The 15,354-nt window shown below is 53.1% G+C and overlaps 1 protein-coding gene across 2 annotated transcripts in view; it reads left to right on the forward strand.

Moving 5' to 3' along the window:
- Nucleotides 1–15,354, forward strand: part of cnih2 (cornichon family AMPA receptor auxiliary protein 2) — a 66,016-nt gene that overhangs the window by 36,742 nt on the left and 13,920 nt on the right. For both annotated transcript variants that reach the window (XM_052045068.1, XM_052045067.1), the window contains exons 4-5: nucleotides 13,599–13,711; nucleotides 14,701–14,844. In XM_052045068.1, coding sequence (XP_051901028.1) covers nucleotides 13,599–13,711; nucleotides 14,701–14,844 — 257 coding nt within the window. The remainder of the gene's footprint in view (nucleotides 1–13,598; nucleotides 13,712–14,700; nucleotides 14,845–15,354) is intronic.

The raw sequence follows: 15,354 nt of genomic DNA on the forward strand, positions 1-15,354 counted from the left end.
GAATTGCCCTGTACGATCGGTATGCAAGACAAGTTTTTCACTGTACCTCCGTACAAGTGACAATAATAAACCAATACCAATAGTACACAGTGCATTGATGTAGTACAGGTAAAAACAATAACAGTACAGAGTAAAGTGTCACAGCTACAGAGAAAGTGCAGTGCAATAAGGTGCAAGGTCACAACAAGGTAGATCGTGAGGTCAGAGTCCATCTCATCCTATAAGGGAATCTCGTCGTTCAATAGACTTATCACCATGGGATAGAAGCTGTCCTTGAGCCTGGTGGTACATGCCCTCAGGCTCCTGTATCTTGTACCCGATGGAAGAGGAGAGAAGAGAGAATGACCCGGGTGGTCTTTGATTATGCTGGCTGCTTCACTGAGGCAGTGAGAAGTGTAGACAAGAGTCCAAGGAGGGGAGGCTGGTGTCCGTGACGTGCTGGGCTGTGTCCACAACTCTCTGCAGTTTCTTGCGGTCCTGGGCAGAGCAGTTGCCGTACCAAGCCGTGATACATCCAGATAGAATGCTTTCTATGGTGCATCGATAAAAGTTGGTGAGAGTCAAAGGGGACAAACAAAATTTCTTTAGCTTCCTGAGGAAGTAGAGGCGCTGGTGAGCTTTCTTGGCCGTGGCATCTACGTGATTTGACCAGGACAGGCTATTGGTGATGTTCACTCCTAGGAACTTGAAGCTCTCAACCCTCTCGACCTCAGCACTACTGATGTAGACAGGTGCATGTACACTGCCCCCTTTCCTGACGTCAATGACCAGCTCTTTTGTTTGACTTCTAGCTGGTGGAGGTGCTGGGTTTGAGAGGTGCTGTCGAAGGAGTAAAGTCTCCTGCAGTCTACTCTGTCTGTACCCCTCGTAATTTTATACACCTGTCAGGTCCCCTCCTAATCCCCTCTGCTCCAGGGAGAAGAGACCCAGCCTCTCCTCGTATCTGAAACACTCTGTCCCAGGCAGCTTCCCGGTGAGTCTCCTCCGCACCCTCTCCAGCGCTGTCACATCCCTGAGGAGGAGACTCGTAGAAGCTCGGAGGGTGGAGGGAAGAACTCGGGAACACCTGAAAAGGCACGACGATGCTGGAGGAACTCAGCAGGCCAGGTGGCATCCGTGGAGAAAAGCAGGTGGTCAATGTCTCGGAGTCAGGACCCTTCTTCAGGACTGAGGATTGGAAAAGGGGAAGCCCAGTTTATAGCAGGGAAAAGCAGAGCGGTGATAGGTGGACAAAAGAGGGGAGGCGGGGTGGGCACAGGGTGGTGATAGGTAGATGCAGGTAAGAGACAGTGATGGGCAGGTGTGGGGGGGAGGAGGGGAGGGCAGATCCACTGGGGGATGGGTCAAAGGTAAGGAGAGAGAGGGGAAAAGGTGGGGGGGGGGTAGAAAAAAGAGAGAGAGGCTAGGAAAGGGAAGAAGAGAAGAGGCCTGGTGGTGGTGGGGGGGCGGGGGTGTGGGGAAGGGGGGTGGGGATTACCTAAAGTGGGAGAATTCAATGTTCGTGCCGTTAGGCTGCAAGGTTCCAAGGCGGAAAATGAGGAGATGTTCCTCCCGTTTGCGCTTGGGATTCTCCCGGCATTGGAGGAGGCCGAGGACTGACATATCAGTGATGGTGTGGGAGGGGGGAGTTGAAGTGACCGGCGACGGGGAGATGCAGATCGCGGTTACGGACGGGAGCGCAGGCGTTCTGCGAAACGGTCACCGAGTCTGCGTTTGGTCTCACCGATGTAGAGGAGGCCGCACTCGGAGCCCCGAATGCAGTCGATGATACTAAGGGAGGTGCAGGTGAATCTGTCTCAACTGAAAGGTCTATTTGGGCTGGTTCCAGTGACGGTGGTCTTTCAGATGAGAAGGGATTGAGTGGACGAGGGCAGTGTTCTTTAGAGTTGAGAAGGATGAGAGGCAGTCTTACAAAATCATTAGACTTGGGGAGGATATTTTCCCACGTCCCAGTCTCAGAATGAGGAGTTGCTCGTTTCAGACAGAGGTGACGAGTTGTTCCTTCACCCAGAGGGTGGATGATCTTTGGAATTCTCTCTCCCAGAGGCTCCATCACTGAATTCATTGAGAATTGAATTTAGGAGCCGAGAGGTAATGTTGCAGCTATATAGGACCCTGGCCAGACCCCACTTGGAGTACTGTGCTCCGTTCTGGTCGCCTCACTACAGGAAGGATGTGGAAGCCATCGAGAGGGATCGGGGAGCATGCCTTACGAAAACAGGTTGAGTGAACTTGGCCTTTTCTCCTTGGAGCGACGGAGGATGAGAGGTGACCTGATCGATGTGTATAAGATGATGAGAGGCATTGATCGTGTGGATAGTCAGAGGCTTTTCCCCAGGGCTGAAATGGTTGCCACAAGAGGACACAGGTTTAAGGTGCTGGGGAGTAGGTATAGAGGAGATGTCAGGGGTAAGTTTTTTACTCAGAGAGTGGTGAGTGCGTGGAACGGGCTGCCGGCAACGGCGGTGGAGGCAGATACGATAGGGTCTTTTAAGAGACTGTCAGATAGGTACATGGAGCTTGGAAAAATAGAGGGCTATGGGTAAGCCTAGTAATTTCTAAGGTAGGGACATGTTCGGCACAGCTTTGTGGGCCGAAGGGCCTGTATTGTGCTGTAGGTTTTCTATGTTCTATGTTCTAACTGAGGTGGGTGGATTTCGGGATGCGAAGGCGAGCAAGAGGTACGGGGAAAGAGCAGGGAAGTGGCACTGAGGGAGAAGATCAGCAATGATTGGGGAGGAAGCAGGCTCGAGGGGCCAAATGGCCTACCCCTGCTCCTATTTCTCTTTGAACAAGAGGGGTGCAGGAAGTACGTAAGACTGGAAGGGGAGTGTGGGGGGCCCTCAGCACTACGGAACGGCAGCGGGAAAACAGGAAGAGTGGACGGACATTGAATGCGGAGCACGGTATGAACCCGGGAAGATTTAAGTCCAAAGTCGAGTTTGTTGTGTTGTGCACAGGTACAGTGAGGTACAGGTACGGTGAAAAACTTGCTTGCAGCAGCATCACAGGCACCTAGGTACAGACAACACACAGAGCATAAATTATACAAGACAGTGAAGGGAAAAACTGTACAAAACAAGACATTGGTGAAAACAAATGCAGTCAGAGACAAGTCCAAGAGGTGGTCCGTAGTGTCCCGTTGCTGAGGCAGTGATCAGGGTTGTGCCGGTGGGTTCAAGAACCGAATGGTTGAAGGGAAGTCGCTGTTCCTGAACCTGGTGGTGTGGGGACTTCAGGCTTCTGTACCTCCCGCCCGATGGGAGCTGCGAGAAGATGGCGTGGTCCGGATGGTGGGGATTCTTGATGCCGGATGCTGCCTTCTTGTGGCAGGGCCTCCTGTAGATGCTGTCGGTGGTGGGGAGGGATGTGCCCGTGATGGACCCGGCTGTGTCAACTGCTCTTGCCTTCCTGTGCATTGGAATTCCCGTACTGGGCCACGATGCAACCAGTCAGGACACTTTCTACAGCGCATCTGTAGAAGTCTGCCAGAATATTTGGTGACAGACCAAATCTCCTCAAGCTTCTAAGAGAGTAGAGTCTCCGAGGCGCCTTCTTCGTGGTTGGATCCATGTGAAGGGGAGGGAAGCACTTTCAGAAGGCAGACGCACCGTTGTAAGACAATGTTCGGAAAGGTCAGAGACTGCAGAGCTCTGAGCAGCAGAGGGATGCGGGTGTCCTGCTGTATGAGTCACTAAAGGCTGGGTTGCAGGTACAGCAAGTAATTAGGAAAGCCAACAGAATTAATTGCAAGGGGAATTGAATCCAAAAATAGGAAGGTTTTGCTTCATTTATATAGGGCAGTGGTGAGACTACATCTGGAGTACAGTATCAGTCTCCGTATTTAAGGAAAAATGGAAATGCATTGGAGGCAGTTCGGAGCAGGTTTACTGGAGTAATAGAGTAATACAGCACAGAAACAGGCCCTTCGGCCCAACTCTTCCATGCTGACCAAGGTGCCACTAAGCCAGTCCCATTTGCCTGCGTTTGGCCCATATCCCTCTAAACCTTTTCTGTCCACGTCCCCGTCCAAATGTCTTTTAAACATAGTAATTGTACCTGTCACTTCTTCTGGCGGCTCGTTCCACACACCCACCTCCCTCTGTGTGGAAAAACTTGCCCCTCAGGTCCCCTTTAAATCTTTCCCCTCTCACCTTAAATTTATGGCCTCTAGTTTCAGACTCCCCTACCCCGGGGAAAGACTGTGGCTGTGCCCCTTATCCTTCCCCGCCTTGTGATTTTATAAACCTCTACAAGGTCATCCGTCGGCCTCCTTCACTCCAGGGAAGACGGTCCCGGCCTATCCAGTCTCGCCTTTTAACCGAAGCCCTCCAGTCCCGGTAACATCCTCGTGAACCTTTTCTGCCCCCTCTCCAGCTGAATGACGTCCTTCCTATAGCTGGGCGACCAGAACTGCGCGCAATACTCCAAGTGTGGTCTCACCAACGTCTTGGTACAGCTGTAACGTGACGCCCCAACTCCTGTACTCAGTGCCCTGACCGATGAAGGCCAGCATGCCGAACGCCTTCTTCACCACCCTGTCTGCCTGTGTCTTCATTTTCAGGGATCTATGTACATAAAACATAGGATATCGAACATAGAACAGTACAGCATGGGAACAGACCCTTCGGCCCACAATGTTGTACCAAACTAATTAAGATAATGACACCTAATCCCTTCTGCGTACACAATGTCCACACCCCTCCATTCCCTGCATATTCATATGCCTTACTAAGAGCCCCTTATACCCCTCTATCGTATCTGCCTCCACCCCCACCCCTGGCAGCACATTTCCAGGCACCCACCACTCTCTGTGTGTGGAAAAAAAACTTGTCCCACACATCTCCTTTGAATTTACCCCCCCCCTCACCTTAAATGCATCCACTTGTATACCTTGGTCTCCCTGTTCTACACCACTGCCCAGGGCTCAACCATTTACTGTGTGAACCTTGCCCTGGCTTAACTTCCCAAATTGCATCACCTCCCACTTGTCTGAGTTAAGTTCCATCTGTGGAGGGAGATGGACAGTCGACGTTTTGGGTCAAGACCCTTCATCTGGACTGAAAGATAGAGGGGAGATCGCCGGTATAAAGAGGTGAGGGGGAAGGGGTGGGCCAGGGGCTGGCAGGTGATGGGTGGATCCAGGTGAGGAGGGGGCGATGGGCAGATGGGGGAGGGGAGGGCGGGAGTGGCGATGGGGGCTGGGAGGTGATGGGTGGAGGTGACAGAGGGCTGCAGGTGGTGGGATCTGATGGGAGAGGAAGTTGGATCACAGAACCAAATAAGGGAGGTGGGGAGGGCAGGTGGGAACAGTGGGGGGAGGGGACCCAGTGGGAGGGGTGTGTGGGTCATGGGCAGATAGGAACAGTGAGGTTTTATAGACATTTAAAACTTTGGTTAGGCTGCACTTGGGATATCGCGTGCAGTTCTGGTCGCCCCATCACAGGAAGGATGTGGCGGCTTTGGAGAGGGTGCAGAAGAGGTTCACCAGGATGCTGCCTGGATTAGAGGGCATGAGCTATAAGGAGAGTTTGGACAAACTTGGGTTGTTTTCTCTGGAGCGTCGGAGGCTGAGGGGAGACCTGATGGAGGTTTATAAAATTATAAGAGGCAGAGATACGGCAGGCAGTCAGAATTTTTCTCCCAGGGTAGAAATGTCAAATACAATAGGACATAGCTTTGAGGTAAGAGGGGGGAACAGTTCAAAGGAGATGTGTGGGGGGCTGGGGGGGGGGCAAGCTTTTGTACACAGAGAGTGGTGGGTGCCTGGAACGGGCTGCCAGGGGTGGCGGTGGAGGCAGATACGATAGAGGCTATTAGACATACATGAATGTGGGGATGTGGACCATGTGCGGGCAGAAGGGATTAGTTTAATTTGGCATCGTGTTCGGCACAGACATGATGGGCCGAAGGGCCTGTTCCTGTGCTGTACTGTTCTACGTTCTATAACTCCTGGAGTTCCACACCATTAGCGACGAGACAGATTGTTACTGGCAGAGGAGGCAGGTGCCAATGGGTCCATGACCCCGTGGTGGGCGATGGGATGAGCTCACCCTTGGGTTAAGGCAGTGCCAACTGCCCATCGGAGCAGATGGTACGCCAATGGGACTGACCGCTGTTGGAACTCAGCGGCAGAACGCCTTGGAGACGGTGGACTTCAGGAGGGTGGTACCAGCGAGAAGAGCAGAGGAGTGAAGACCAGCAAGGCATAGCCTCGTGACGAGGGTTGTCCAAGCATGAAAGAGGCGGGAGTCACCCTGGGGGACCTTGGAAGCACAGTTACAAACTCCAGAGTGCATGTTCACATTTGGGTGGGTGACCTCGCTAGGAAATGTCAGACACAAGGCAACAATAATTACGGAGAACTCCCGTCGAGTTGGGCCGGGAGGGTTGAGGAATGTGTTGTTTTACTGAATGGAGCATTGCACCAAGTAACCTCTGTATTTCTCAGTCAGCTGTTGGCTGTGACAGACGGTGCGTCCACCTGCCAAGCTAGGGTTCCACACTGTCTTTCTCTCTCTCTGTCTCCTGCTCTGTCTGTCTCCCTCCCTCCGTCTCTACCTCGCTCTCTCGTCGCTCTCTGATTCTCTGTCTCTCCCTTAGAGGTTATTTGCATCTCTTAATCTATTCCTCCTGCCTTGCAGTCTCTGCCTCTGATTCTCTTTCTGAGCCTGTCTGCCTCTCCTTGTTCTCTCTCGCTTTCTTTGATCTTTTGTCTCTCCTTTTTGCCTCTCCCGATTTCCCTGTCTTGCTCTCTCCCGCGCTCTCTCTCCCCGTCTCCCTTTCTCTTCCTTTCCCTCCTCTTCCCCTTTCGCTCTCTCCCTCCCCCTCTCCCTCCCCCTCTCCCTCCCCCTCTCCCTCCCCCTCCCCCTCTCCCTCCCTCCCCCTCTTCCTCCCCCTCCCTCCCTCCCCCTCTCTCCCTCCCCCTCTCTCCCTCCCCCTCTCCTTCCTCCCCCTCCCTCCCTCCCCCCTCCCTCCCCCTCCCTCCCCCTCTCTCCCTCCCCCTCTCCCCCTCCCCCTCTCCCCTCCCTTCCCTCCCCCTCTCCTCCCCCTCCCTCTCCCTCTCCCTCTCTCTCTCCCCCTCCCTCTCTCTCTCCCTCCCTCCCTCTCTGCAGTTGCTGTGAGCACTTGCCACATTCCCTACTTCCAGTGCCCGGTACGGAAGGAATGCTGAACAGCTCCGTGACTGGACTGAAGGAACACTCAGTATCGCTCCCTGCAACACACCCCTCGGCACAGCCTTCCAACCAGAAGGTGACGGACCTTTCAAACAACATCATTGGGATGTGGATGTTGTGGCTTAATTTAAGGATTGTCAACGTTCCTTAACTTTACTGAGCCCGACCTTACTTTAGCTTCTATTTCCAGGGTTTCTCTCTCTCCTGCGAGCTCCCTGTGAGACTGTCCTCACCTTCAAAGTCAGAGAGTCGTAGTCACACAGCAGGGAGACAGGACCTTCGGCCCATCTCGTCCATGCCAACTGTGTTGCCCAGTGAGCCAGTCCCATCTGCCCACATTTAGCCCATGTCCCTCTAAACCTCTCCTGTCCATGTACTTATCCAGACAGCTTTTAAACGTTGCTAACGTGCCTGCCTCAACCACAATTTCTGGCAGCTCGTTTCAAATATGCACCACCCTTTGCGTGAAGACGGTGCCCCTGATGTCGCCTTTAAACCTCTCGCCTCTGATCTTAAACCTCTGCCCTCTTGTATTTAGCTCCCCCTCCCTGGGAAAAAGTCTGTGTGCCTTCTCCCCTTCTATGCCCCTCATGATCTTTTATACCTTCATCAGTTCACCCCTTCAATCTCCTACGTTCCAGGGAATAAAGTCCTCGTCTACACAACCTCTCCTTGTAACTCAGGCCCCCAAGTCCAAGCAATGTTCTGCACACTTTCTAGTTTAATGACACTTTCCTATAACAGAATGACCAAAACTGTGCACAGAACTCTGTTCAGCCTCACCAATGACTTGTACAACTGCAACATAACGTCCCAACTCCTGTACTCAGTGCCCTGACCAGTGAAGGCCAGCGTGCCAAACGCTGTCTTCACCACCCTGTCTACCTGTGACGCCGCTTTCAGTGAAGTATATGCTTGTACTCTTAGGTACCTCTGTTCCATAATGCTTCTGTTGTACATCGATAAGCCATGATCTTACAGAGGTGATTGGTCCTAGGTCATGGGTGGGAAATTATAGTCTGTTAATGTTGTGAGCTGTCAGCTTTACAATCTCTCCCAAAAATCGGGCTGCCTGAGTTCCCAAATTCCCTTTTTGGAATCCCCACACACCAGGCACTGGATCAACACGAGTCGAGTAGCCTCCGTCGATCCGGCAGTCGCCAGGTCTAAAGGGAACATGCCCCTTTCTGTGGATTAGTGTGGCTGCCTCACAGCCCCAGAGACCCCCGTTCGACCATAACCTGTGTGTGTGTGTGTGTGTGTGTGTGTTTGGAGTTTGCACCTTCTCCCTGCAACCGCATGGGTTCCCCCCCCCCCCCCCGTGCTCCAGTTTCCTCCCACATCCCAACGACGTGCGGGGTCGGTGGGTTAATTGGATGCTGTAAATTGCCTCCCTAGTGTGTGGGTGAGGGGTAGAATCTGGGGGCAAGATTAGATCACAGGGTGAGCTAGACTGTTGGATACAACATTGTCTTGGTGGAAGGAGTCAGGAGGTGGTGGTGGGTTGCTTTTCAGACTGGAGGCCTGTGACCAGCGGTGTGCCCCAGGGATCAGTGCTGGGTCTGCTGTTGTTCGTCATCTAGGTCAATGACTTGGACGAGAATGGAGTTGGCATTGTTGGTAAGTTTGAGGATGACACCAAAATCGATGGTGTGGTGGATAGTCGAGAAGGTTGTCTAAGGTTACAACAGGATCTAGGTCTACAGGAAAAGTGGGCCAAGCAATGGCAGATGGAGTTTAACTCGGACAAGTACGAGGTGTTGAACTTTGGTAAGTTAAACCAGGGCAGGACTTGCACAGTAAATGGTAGGACCCTGAAGAGTGTTGTAGAACAGAGAGACCTAGGGGCACAGGTACGCGGTTCCCTGAAAGTGGCGACACAGGTAGACAAGGTAGTGAAGAAGGGGTTTGACATGCTGGCCTTCATTGGTCAGGGCACTGCGTACAGGAGTGGGGACGTCCTGTTCCGACTGTACAAGTTGACCACACTTGGAGGACTGTGCGCAGTTCTGGTCACCCAGCTATAGGAAGGATGTGATTAGCTGGAGACGGTGTGGAAAAGATCCACGAGGATATCACTGGCTGGAGTTATAAGGAGAGACTGGACAGGCCAGGACTGTTTACTTTGGAGTGTAGGAGGCTGAGGGGTGACCTTACAGAGGTTTATAAAATCATGAGGGCCACAGAGAAGGTGGACAGTCACAGTCTTTTCCCCAGAGTAGGTGGGTCCAAACCTAGGGGGCAGAGGTTTAGGGTGAGAGGGGAAAAGATTTAAAGGGGACGTGAGGGACAACTTTTTCACACAGAGGGTGGTGGGGATATGGAACGAGCTGCCTGAGGAAGTGGTAGAGGCGGGTACAGTTACAACGTTTAAATGACATTTGGAAAGGTTCATGGATAAGTAAGATCTCCATTAGTCACATGTACATCGAGACACACAGTGAAATGCATCTTTTTGCGTAGAGTGTTCTGGGGGGGGCAGCCCGCAAGTGCCGCCACGCTTCCGGCGCCAACATAGCATGCCCACAACTTCCTAACCCGTACGTCTTTGGAACGTGGGAGGAAACCAGAGCACCTGGAGCAAACCCATGCAGACACGGGTAGGAAAGATTTGGAGGGATATGGGCCAAATGCAGGTAAATGGGACCAGCTCAGGTCAACATGGACAAGTTGGGCTGAAGGGCCTGTTTCTTTGCCATATAAATCTATGGCTTCAATAAGTTACGGGAATGGGATTGTTCTGAGTATATTTCTAGGCAACAAGAGATACTGTGCATATTATAGACAATAGCAGGCTCTCTCTGCGTTACCTGTGCATATTCTTTCAAATAGCAGCCCATGTGAATGTTATAGCAGATGGTTGCTTTGTGTACATTGGTGTGGCTGCCTGCTTGAATTATAGGGAATAGCATCTCCTGTACTACTATAAAATTAGTTTATAAAGTTATGAGAGACACAGATAGGGCAGACCGTCAGAATCTTTTCCCCAGGGTAGAAATGTCAAGTACCAGAGGGCATCCATTTAAGGTGTGAGGGAGGGGGGAAAGTTTAAATGAGATATGCGGGGCAAGTTTTTATTTTACACAGGGAGCGGTGGGTGCCTGGAATGTGCTGCCAGGGGTGGGGGCGGAGGTAGATACGATAGAGGGGTTTAAGAGGCTTTTATGAATACGCAAGGAGTGATGTGGATCATGTGCAGGCAGAAGGGATTTAGTTTAATTTGGCATCGTGTTCGGCACAGACATGGTGGGCCGAAGGGTCTGTTCCTGTGCTATTCTATGTTCTGCGTTCTATTATGGGGAATAAGAGCCCCTGTGGAAATTGTAAACCGTTTACAGCATTGGGAATAACATCCTGAATGCATGAAGAATCATCGGCTGCACTGTGCATTGGACAGAAAGGTAGCTGCAGTGATTGTTAAAGAGAAGAGCTGCTCTTCTGAGGGGTAGAGCTTATAGAGGGTCCCAGTCCCAGCCACAGCTTGCACTATGTCTATCCACGGCCTCCTCTACTGCCACGTTGAGGCCAGGCGCAGGTCGGAGGAACAACACTTCATAATCCGCCTTGGGAGTCTCCAACCTGACGGCCTCAACATCGATTTCTCTAACTTCCGGTAACCCCTCACCACCCCCCAACTCCTTTCTCTTATTCCTGTGGCTCCTGTCCCCCGCCTTGATGACCTGCCCATCTCCTCTCCTCCCCTCCTTCATCCTTTATTCCATGGTCCACTGCCCTCTCCTACCAGATTCCTCCTTCTTTAGCCCTTTGCCTCTTCTACCGATCACCTCTCTGCTTATTACATCTTCACCGCTCCCCCCACCCACCTACCTTCCCCCTCTCACCTGGACTCACCTCTCCCCTGCCTGCGTGCGCTCCTCCCCCTCCCCCCACATTCTGGCTTCTGCCCTCTTCCTTTCCGGTCCCGATGAAGGGTCTCAGCCCGAAACGTCGTCTGTTCATTTCCCTTCACGGATGCTGCCTGACCCGCTGAGTTCACCAGCACTTTGTGTGTGTGTGTTGCTCCAGATTCCAGCATCCACAGAATCTCTCGTGTCCCAGCTTGCACTGTAGTGACTGGCTGTGCTCGTGTGTGAGAGGGAATAGTTGTCCCTTATTATATCCCAAGGAAGGGCATCCCCTGTGTATGTTGCAGGGAAAAGGGATGGAAGTTGTAAGGAACAGCACTGCATGAAAGGGGATTTTACAGCACCCGTGTGTTTTAAGGGAGGCTGTAGCTCTTGTGGACATGATGGGGAATGGCAGCTCCTGTGTATATTAAGGAGAGCGGCAGCTTGTGTGTACGTTATGGGGAGCGGCAGCCCGCGTGTGCGTTCTGGGAAACGGCAGCTCCTGTGTACTTTATGGGGAATGGCAGCCCGCGTGTACGTTATAGGGAGCGACAGCTCTTGTGTACGTTATGGGGAACGGCAGCCCGTGTGTACATGATGGGGAGCGGTAGCTTGTGTTCATTATGGGAAACGGCAGCTCCTGTGTGCGTTACGGGGAGCGGCAGCCCGCGTGTGCGTTACGGGGAGCGGCAGCCCGCGTGTGCGTTACGGGGAGCGGCAGCCCGCGTGTATTATGGGGAACGGCAGCCCGCGTGTATTATGAGGAATGGTAGCCCGTGTGTATTATGGGGAACGGCAGCCCGTGTGTATTATGGGGAACGGGAGCCCGTGTGTATTATGGGGAACGGCAGCCCGTGTGTACGTCGTGAGCATTTTCAAGCAAGGACACCATCCCTCTTGTGCTAACTACATGTGGGGGTCTCCGTGCTGTCTGCCACAATGAAAGCCATTGCCGGGGTCCTCCTCGGACATCGCTTCCCAGTGGCCGAAGACCAGCTCCTGGGGTTGCGTCTATCTCGCGGCGCCGGGGGACCTCACCTTCGCCAGGAGACAGCTCCCCAAGAGAGGCCGGATCTTATACCTGAGCCGGCCCCACACAACAAGAGTCGCCTTTCATTGCGCCCTTCTGAGATGCTGGTTGGAGGTACCTGTATGGGCTGTTGCTCCACACCTTCCACCTCCTAGCCCTTGTCCACCGTCCCGACACACCACGGCGGTCGGATTTTCCACCTGGGAGTGAGGGGGGTCCCCAGTGGAAGTGCCTTTGCGGGGGTGTACTTCCCATGTACATCGGGGACCTGGGGTGGAGGCTGCTGCACAGGGCGGTGCCCTGTAATAAGTTTCTTAGTTTGTGCACAGATCTCCCAGCCGACTGTCACTTCTGTGGGCTGGAGGAGACCGTGTACCACATGTACATGGAGTGTGTAAGGTTGCAGCCCCTTTTTGCATATCTGCGGGGGCTGCTCATGGCCTTCTGGCTGCACTTTAGCCCCACCCTGTTTATCTGTGGTCATCCAGTAAGGAGGGGGGCAAGGAGGGCTGAGGATATCTTGGTGAACTTGCTCCTGGGGCTAGCTAAGGTGGCTATCCGTGGGTACTGGAAGCAGGTAGCGGGAGGTGCTGCCCGGGCGGACTGCCTCGAGATGTTCCGGGGTTACGTCCGTGCCCGGGTAACTGTGGAGAGGGAATATGCGGTGTCCACGGGTACCATGGAGGCGTTCCGGGACCGTTGGGCACTGCAGGAGATAAGTGCCATCCTTGGTAGGGATGGGGATATTTTAACTTAATTTAGTTTGTTAGTGACTGCGTTTAATCACTGTTATTGTCTCCATGTTTGATGTAGTTGTGTAGTATTGTAGATTGTATTTTGTAATAAACAAATTTAAAAAATAGAGAAAGGCGGGGGGGGGTTGCGGTCAGCACTGAAGCCTCTGGCCATTGTGGAGGGCTCTCCTCGAGTTTGGCTGCTCAGCGTCTGATTACACGTGTCTAGGGACGTGTGACCCTCACTGTAACCGCAGATGGTTCCTCTCTCCTCCTTAAAGGGGGCGCAGGGGAACCTGTGGGTGGTGGTGTCCCCCCCTGCCCCCGGTGGGAGAGGTGGCGGGTTTGGGAGATGCTGTCAGAGTAGCCCGGGCGAGTAACCGGTGGGCGTTGTGTAGACGGTGCGCACTGCGGCCACCGTGCGCCGGTGGTGGAGGGAGGGAGTGTTTGGGGGTGGGTGGGGTCCCGATCGAGGGGACTGCCTCGTCCTGGACCGTGTCAAGCTTCCTGAGGGTTGTTGAGCTGCACTCACCCAGGCCAGTGGGGAGTGTCCCATCACACTCCTGACCTGATGGGGGAAAGGCCTTGTGGCGTCAGGAGGTGAGTCCCTCACCGCGGGATCCCCAGCCCCTGACCTGCTCCTGTGGCCAGGAGATTGATGAGGCTGGTCTGTGGTGACCCCATCCACAGTGTTTACCTCCCATTCTGCCACCTGTACTCAGGATGTCCCAGACACCAGGACTCACTCACTGATATACGTATTTGCACAGCGTTAATTCTTGTCTGTCTCCTTGACTTCCCATTTCAGCTGGTTCTACCGGAATATTCCATCCATGGCCTGTTCTGCGTCATGTTCACCTGTGCGGGAGAGTGGGTGACCCTGGGACTCAACATTCCTCTGCTCTTCTACCATCTCTGGAGGTGAGTGTCTGCTGGAGAAGGTCGGCAGAGCTGTGGTCTGCTGGACTTGGATACCTCCGCGCCGTCCCATCACACACTCCCAGGGTCAGACACAGCGTGAAGCTCTTCTGACGTACATGTTTGATGATGGACCACATATTCCTTGGAAGTTAAAGTTCGGTTGTTCTGGCAGGGTGAGGTTTGCATCACTTGTCCTCATTGGGAGAAGCCATCTTATTGAAATGTATGGGATTCTCACAAGCCTGGGCTGGGTAGACACAGAAATGATATTTCCCTCTTGGACCTGAGGCATGGTCTCAGAATAAGGGAGCACCTGTTTAAACTACGAACAGGAGTTTCTTCTCTCTTGAAAGTGTTGCACATTTTAGGAATTCTTTGCCCCAGAAAACAGTGGAGGCTGACTGTATCTAACACTGAGATAGAAAGATTTCCAATTAGTGTGGTGTTCCGGGCTTATGGAATGTGGACTCAAGGAATGTTGGAACGGTGGAGCTGGCTTGACGGAACGAACAACCTCCTGTTCCTCATTCTTAAGGTCCCAGAGATGGGCAGCACAGTGGTGTAGCGGGCAGATCAGCTGCCTTGCAGTACCAGGGACCCGGGTTCGATCCCCGTCTCCGGCGCTGTCTGTGTGTGGAGTTTTGCATGGTCTCCCTGTGACCTCGTGGGACCGGTTCCCTCCCACATCCCAACAACGTGCGGGGGGTCGGTGGGTCAATCAGCCACTGTAAGTTGTCCCCCTCGTGTGTGGGTGAGGGAGAGATGGGGATATTGTTTGGGGGGTGGGGAATGGGTTGCAGGGGGTATAAGGGGTCGGAGTGTCTCGAAACACTATCATAGACTCGACGGGTCAAATGACCTCTTCTGCCATCGGAGGTACATGAAACACCTGGGATTTGTGCGGCGGTTCGGGCAGCGTTGCTGTGTTCTGTGACGCCGGGGAGCGTGTTGCTTCTGCCGTAACCCGGCCTCTCTCGTGCCCCCCGCAGATACTTTCACCGCCCTGCTGACGGGTCGGAGCTGTTGTATGACCCCGCCTCAGTAATGAGCGCGGAAATCCTAAACTATTACCAGAAGGAATCGTGGTGCAAACTCTCCTTCTATCTCATCTCCTTCTTTTATTACCTGTACAGGTGAGTGCCAGCGGACGGGACGGTGGGGACAGGGGAGGGGAGCTGGCTTCATACAACATAGAACAGTACAGCACAGGAACAGGCCCTTCGGCCCACAATGTCTGTGCTGAACATGGTGTCGAATTTAACATCGATCCCTTCTGCCTGCACGTGATCCATATCCTTCCGTTCCCTGTGTATTCTTGTGTCTAACAGTCTCTTAAACACCACTGTCGTATCTACAACAAAGTTTTTCACTGTACCTCGGTACATGTGACAGTAATAAACCAATTTGCCTCCACCACCGTCCCCAGCAGCCTGTTCCAGGGACCCACCATGCTCTTGTGTGGGGGAGAAAACCTTGCCCCGCACGCCTCCTTTAAATTTCCCCCTCGCACTTTAAATAAGACAAGATAAGATTTCTTCATTAGTCACGTGTACATCGAACCACACAGTGAAATGCATCTTTTGCGTAGAGTGTTCTGGGGGCAGCCCTCAAGTGTCTCCACGCTTCTGGCGCCAACATAGCAA

This window comes from Pristis pectinata, chromosome 38 (genome assembly GCF_009764475.1).
Source record: "Pristis pectinata isolate sPriPec2 chromosome 38, sPriPec2.1.pri, whole genome shotgun sequence".
NCBI classification, from domain to species: domain Eukaryota; kingdom Metazoa; phylum Chordata; class Chondrichthyes; order Rhinopristiformes; family Pristidae; genus Pristis; species Pristis pectinata.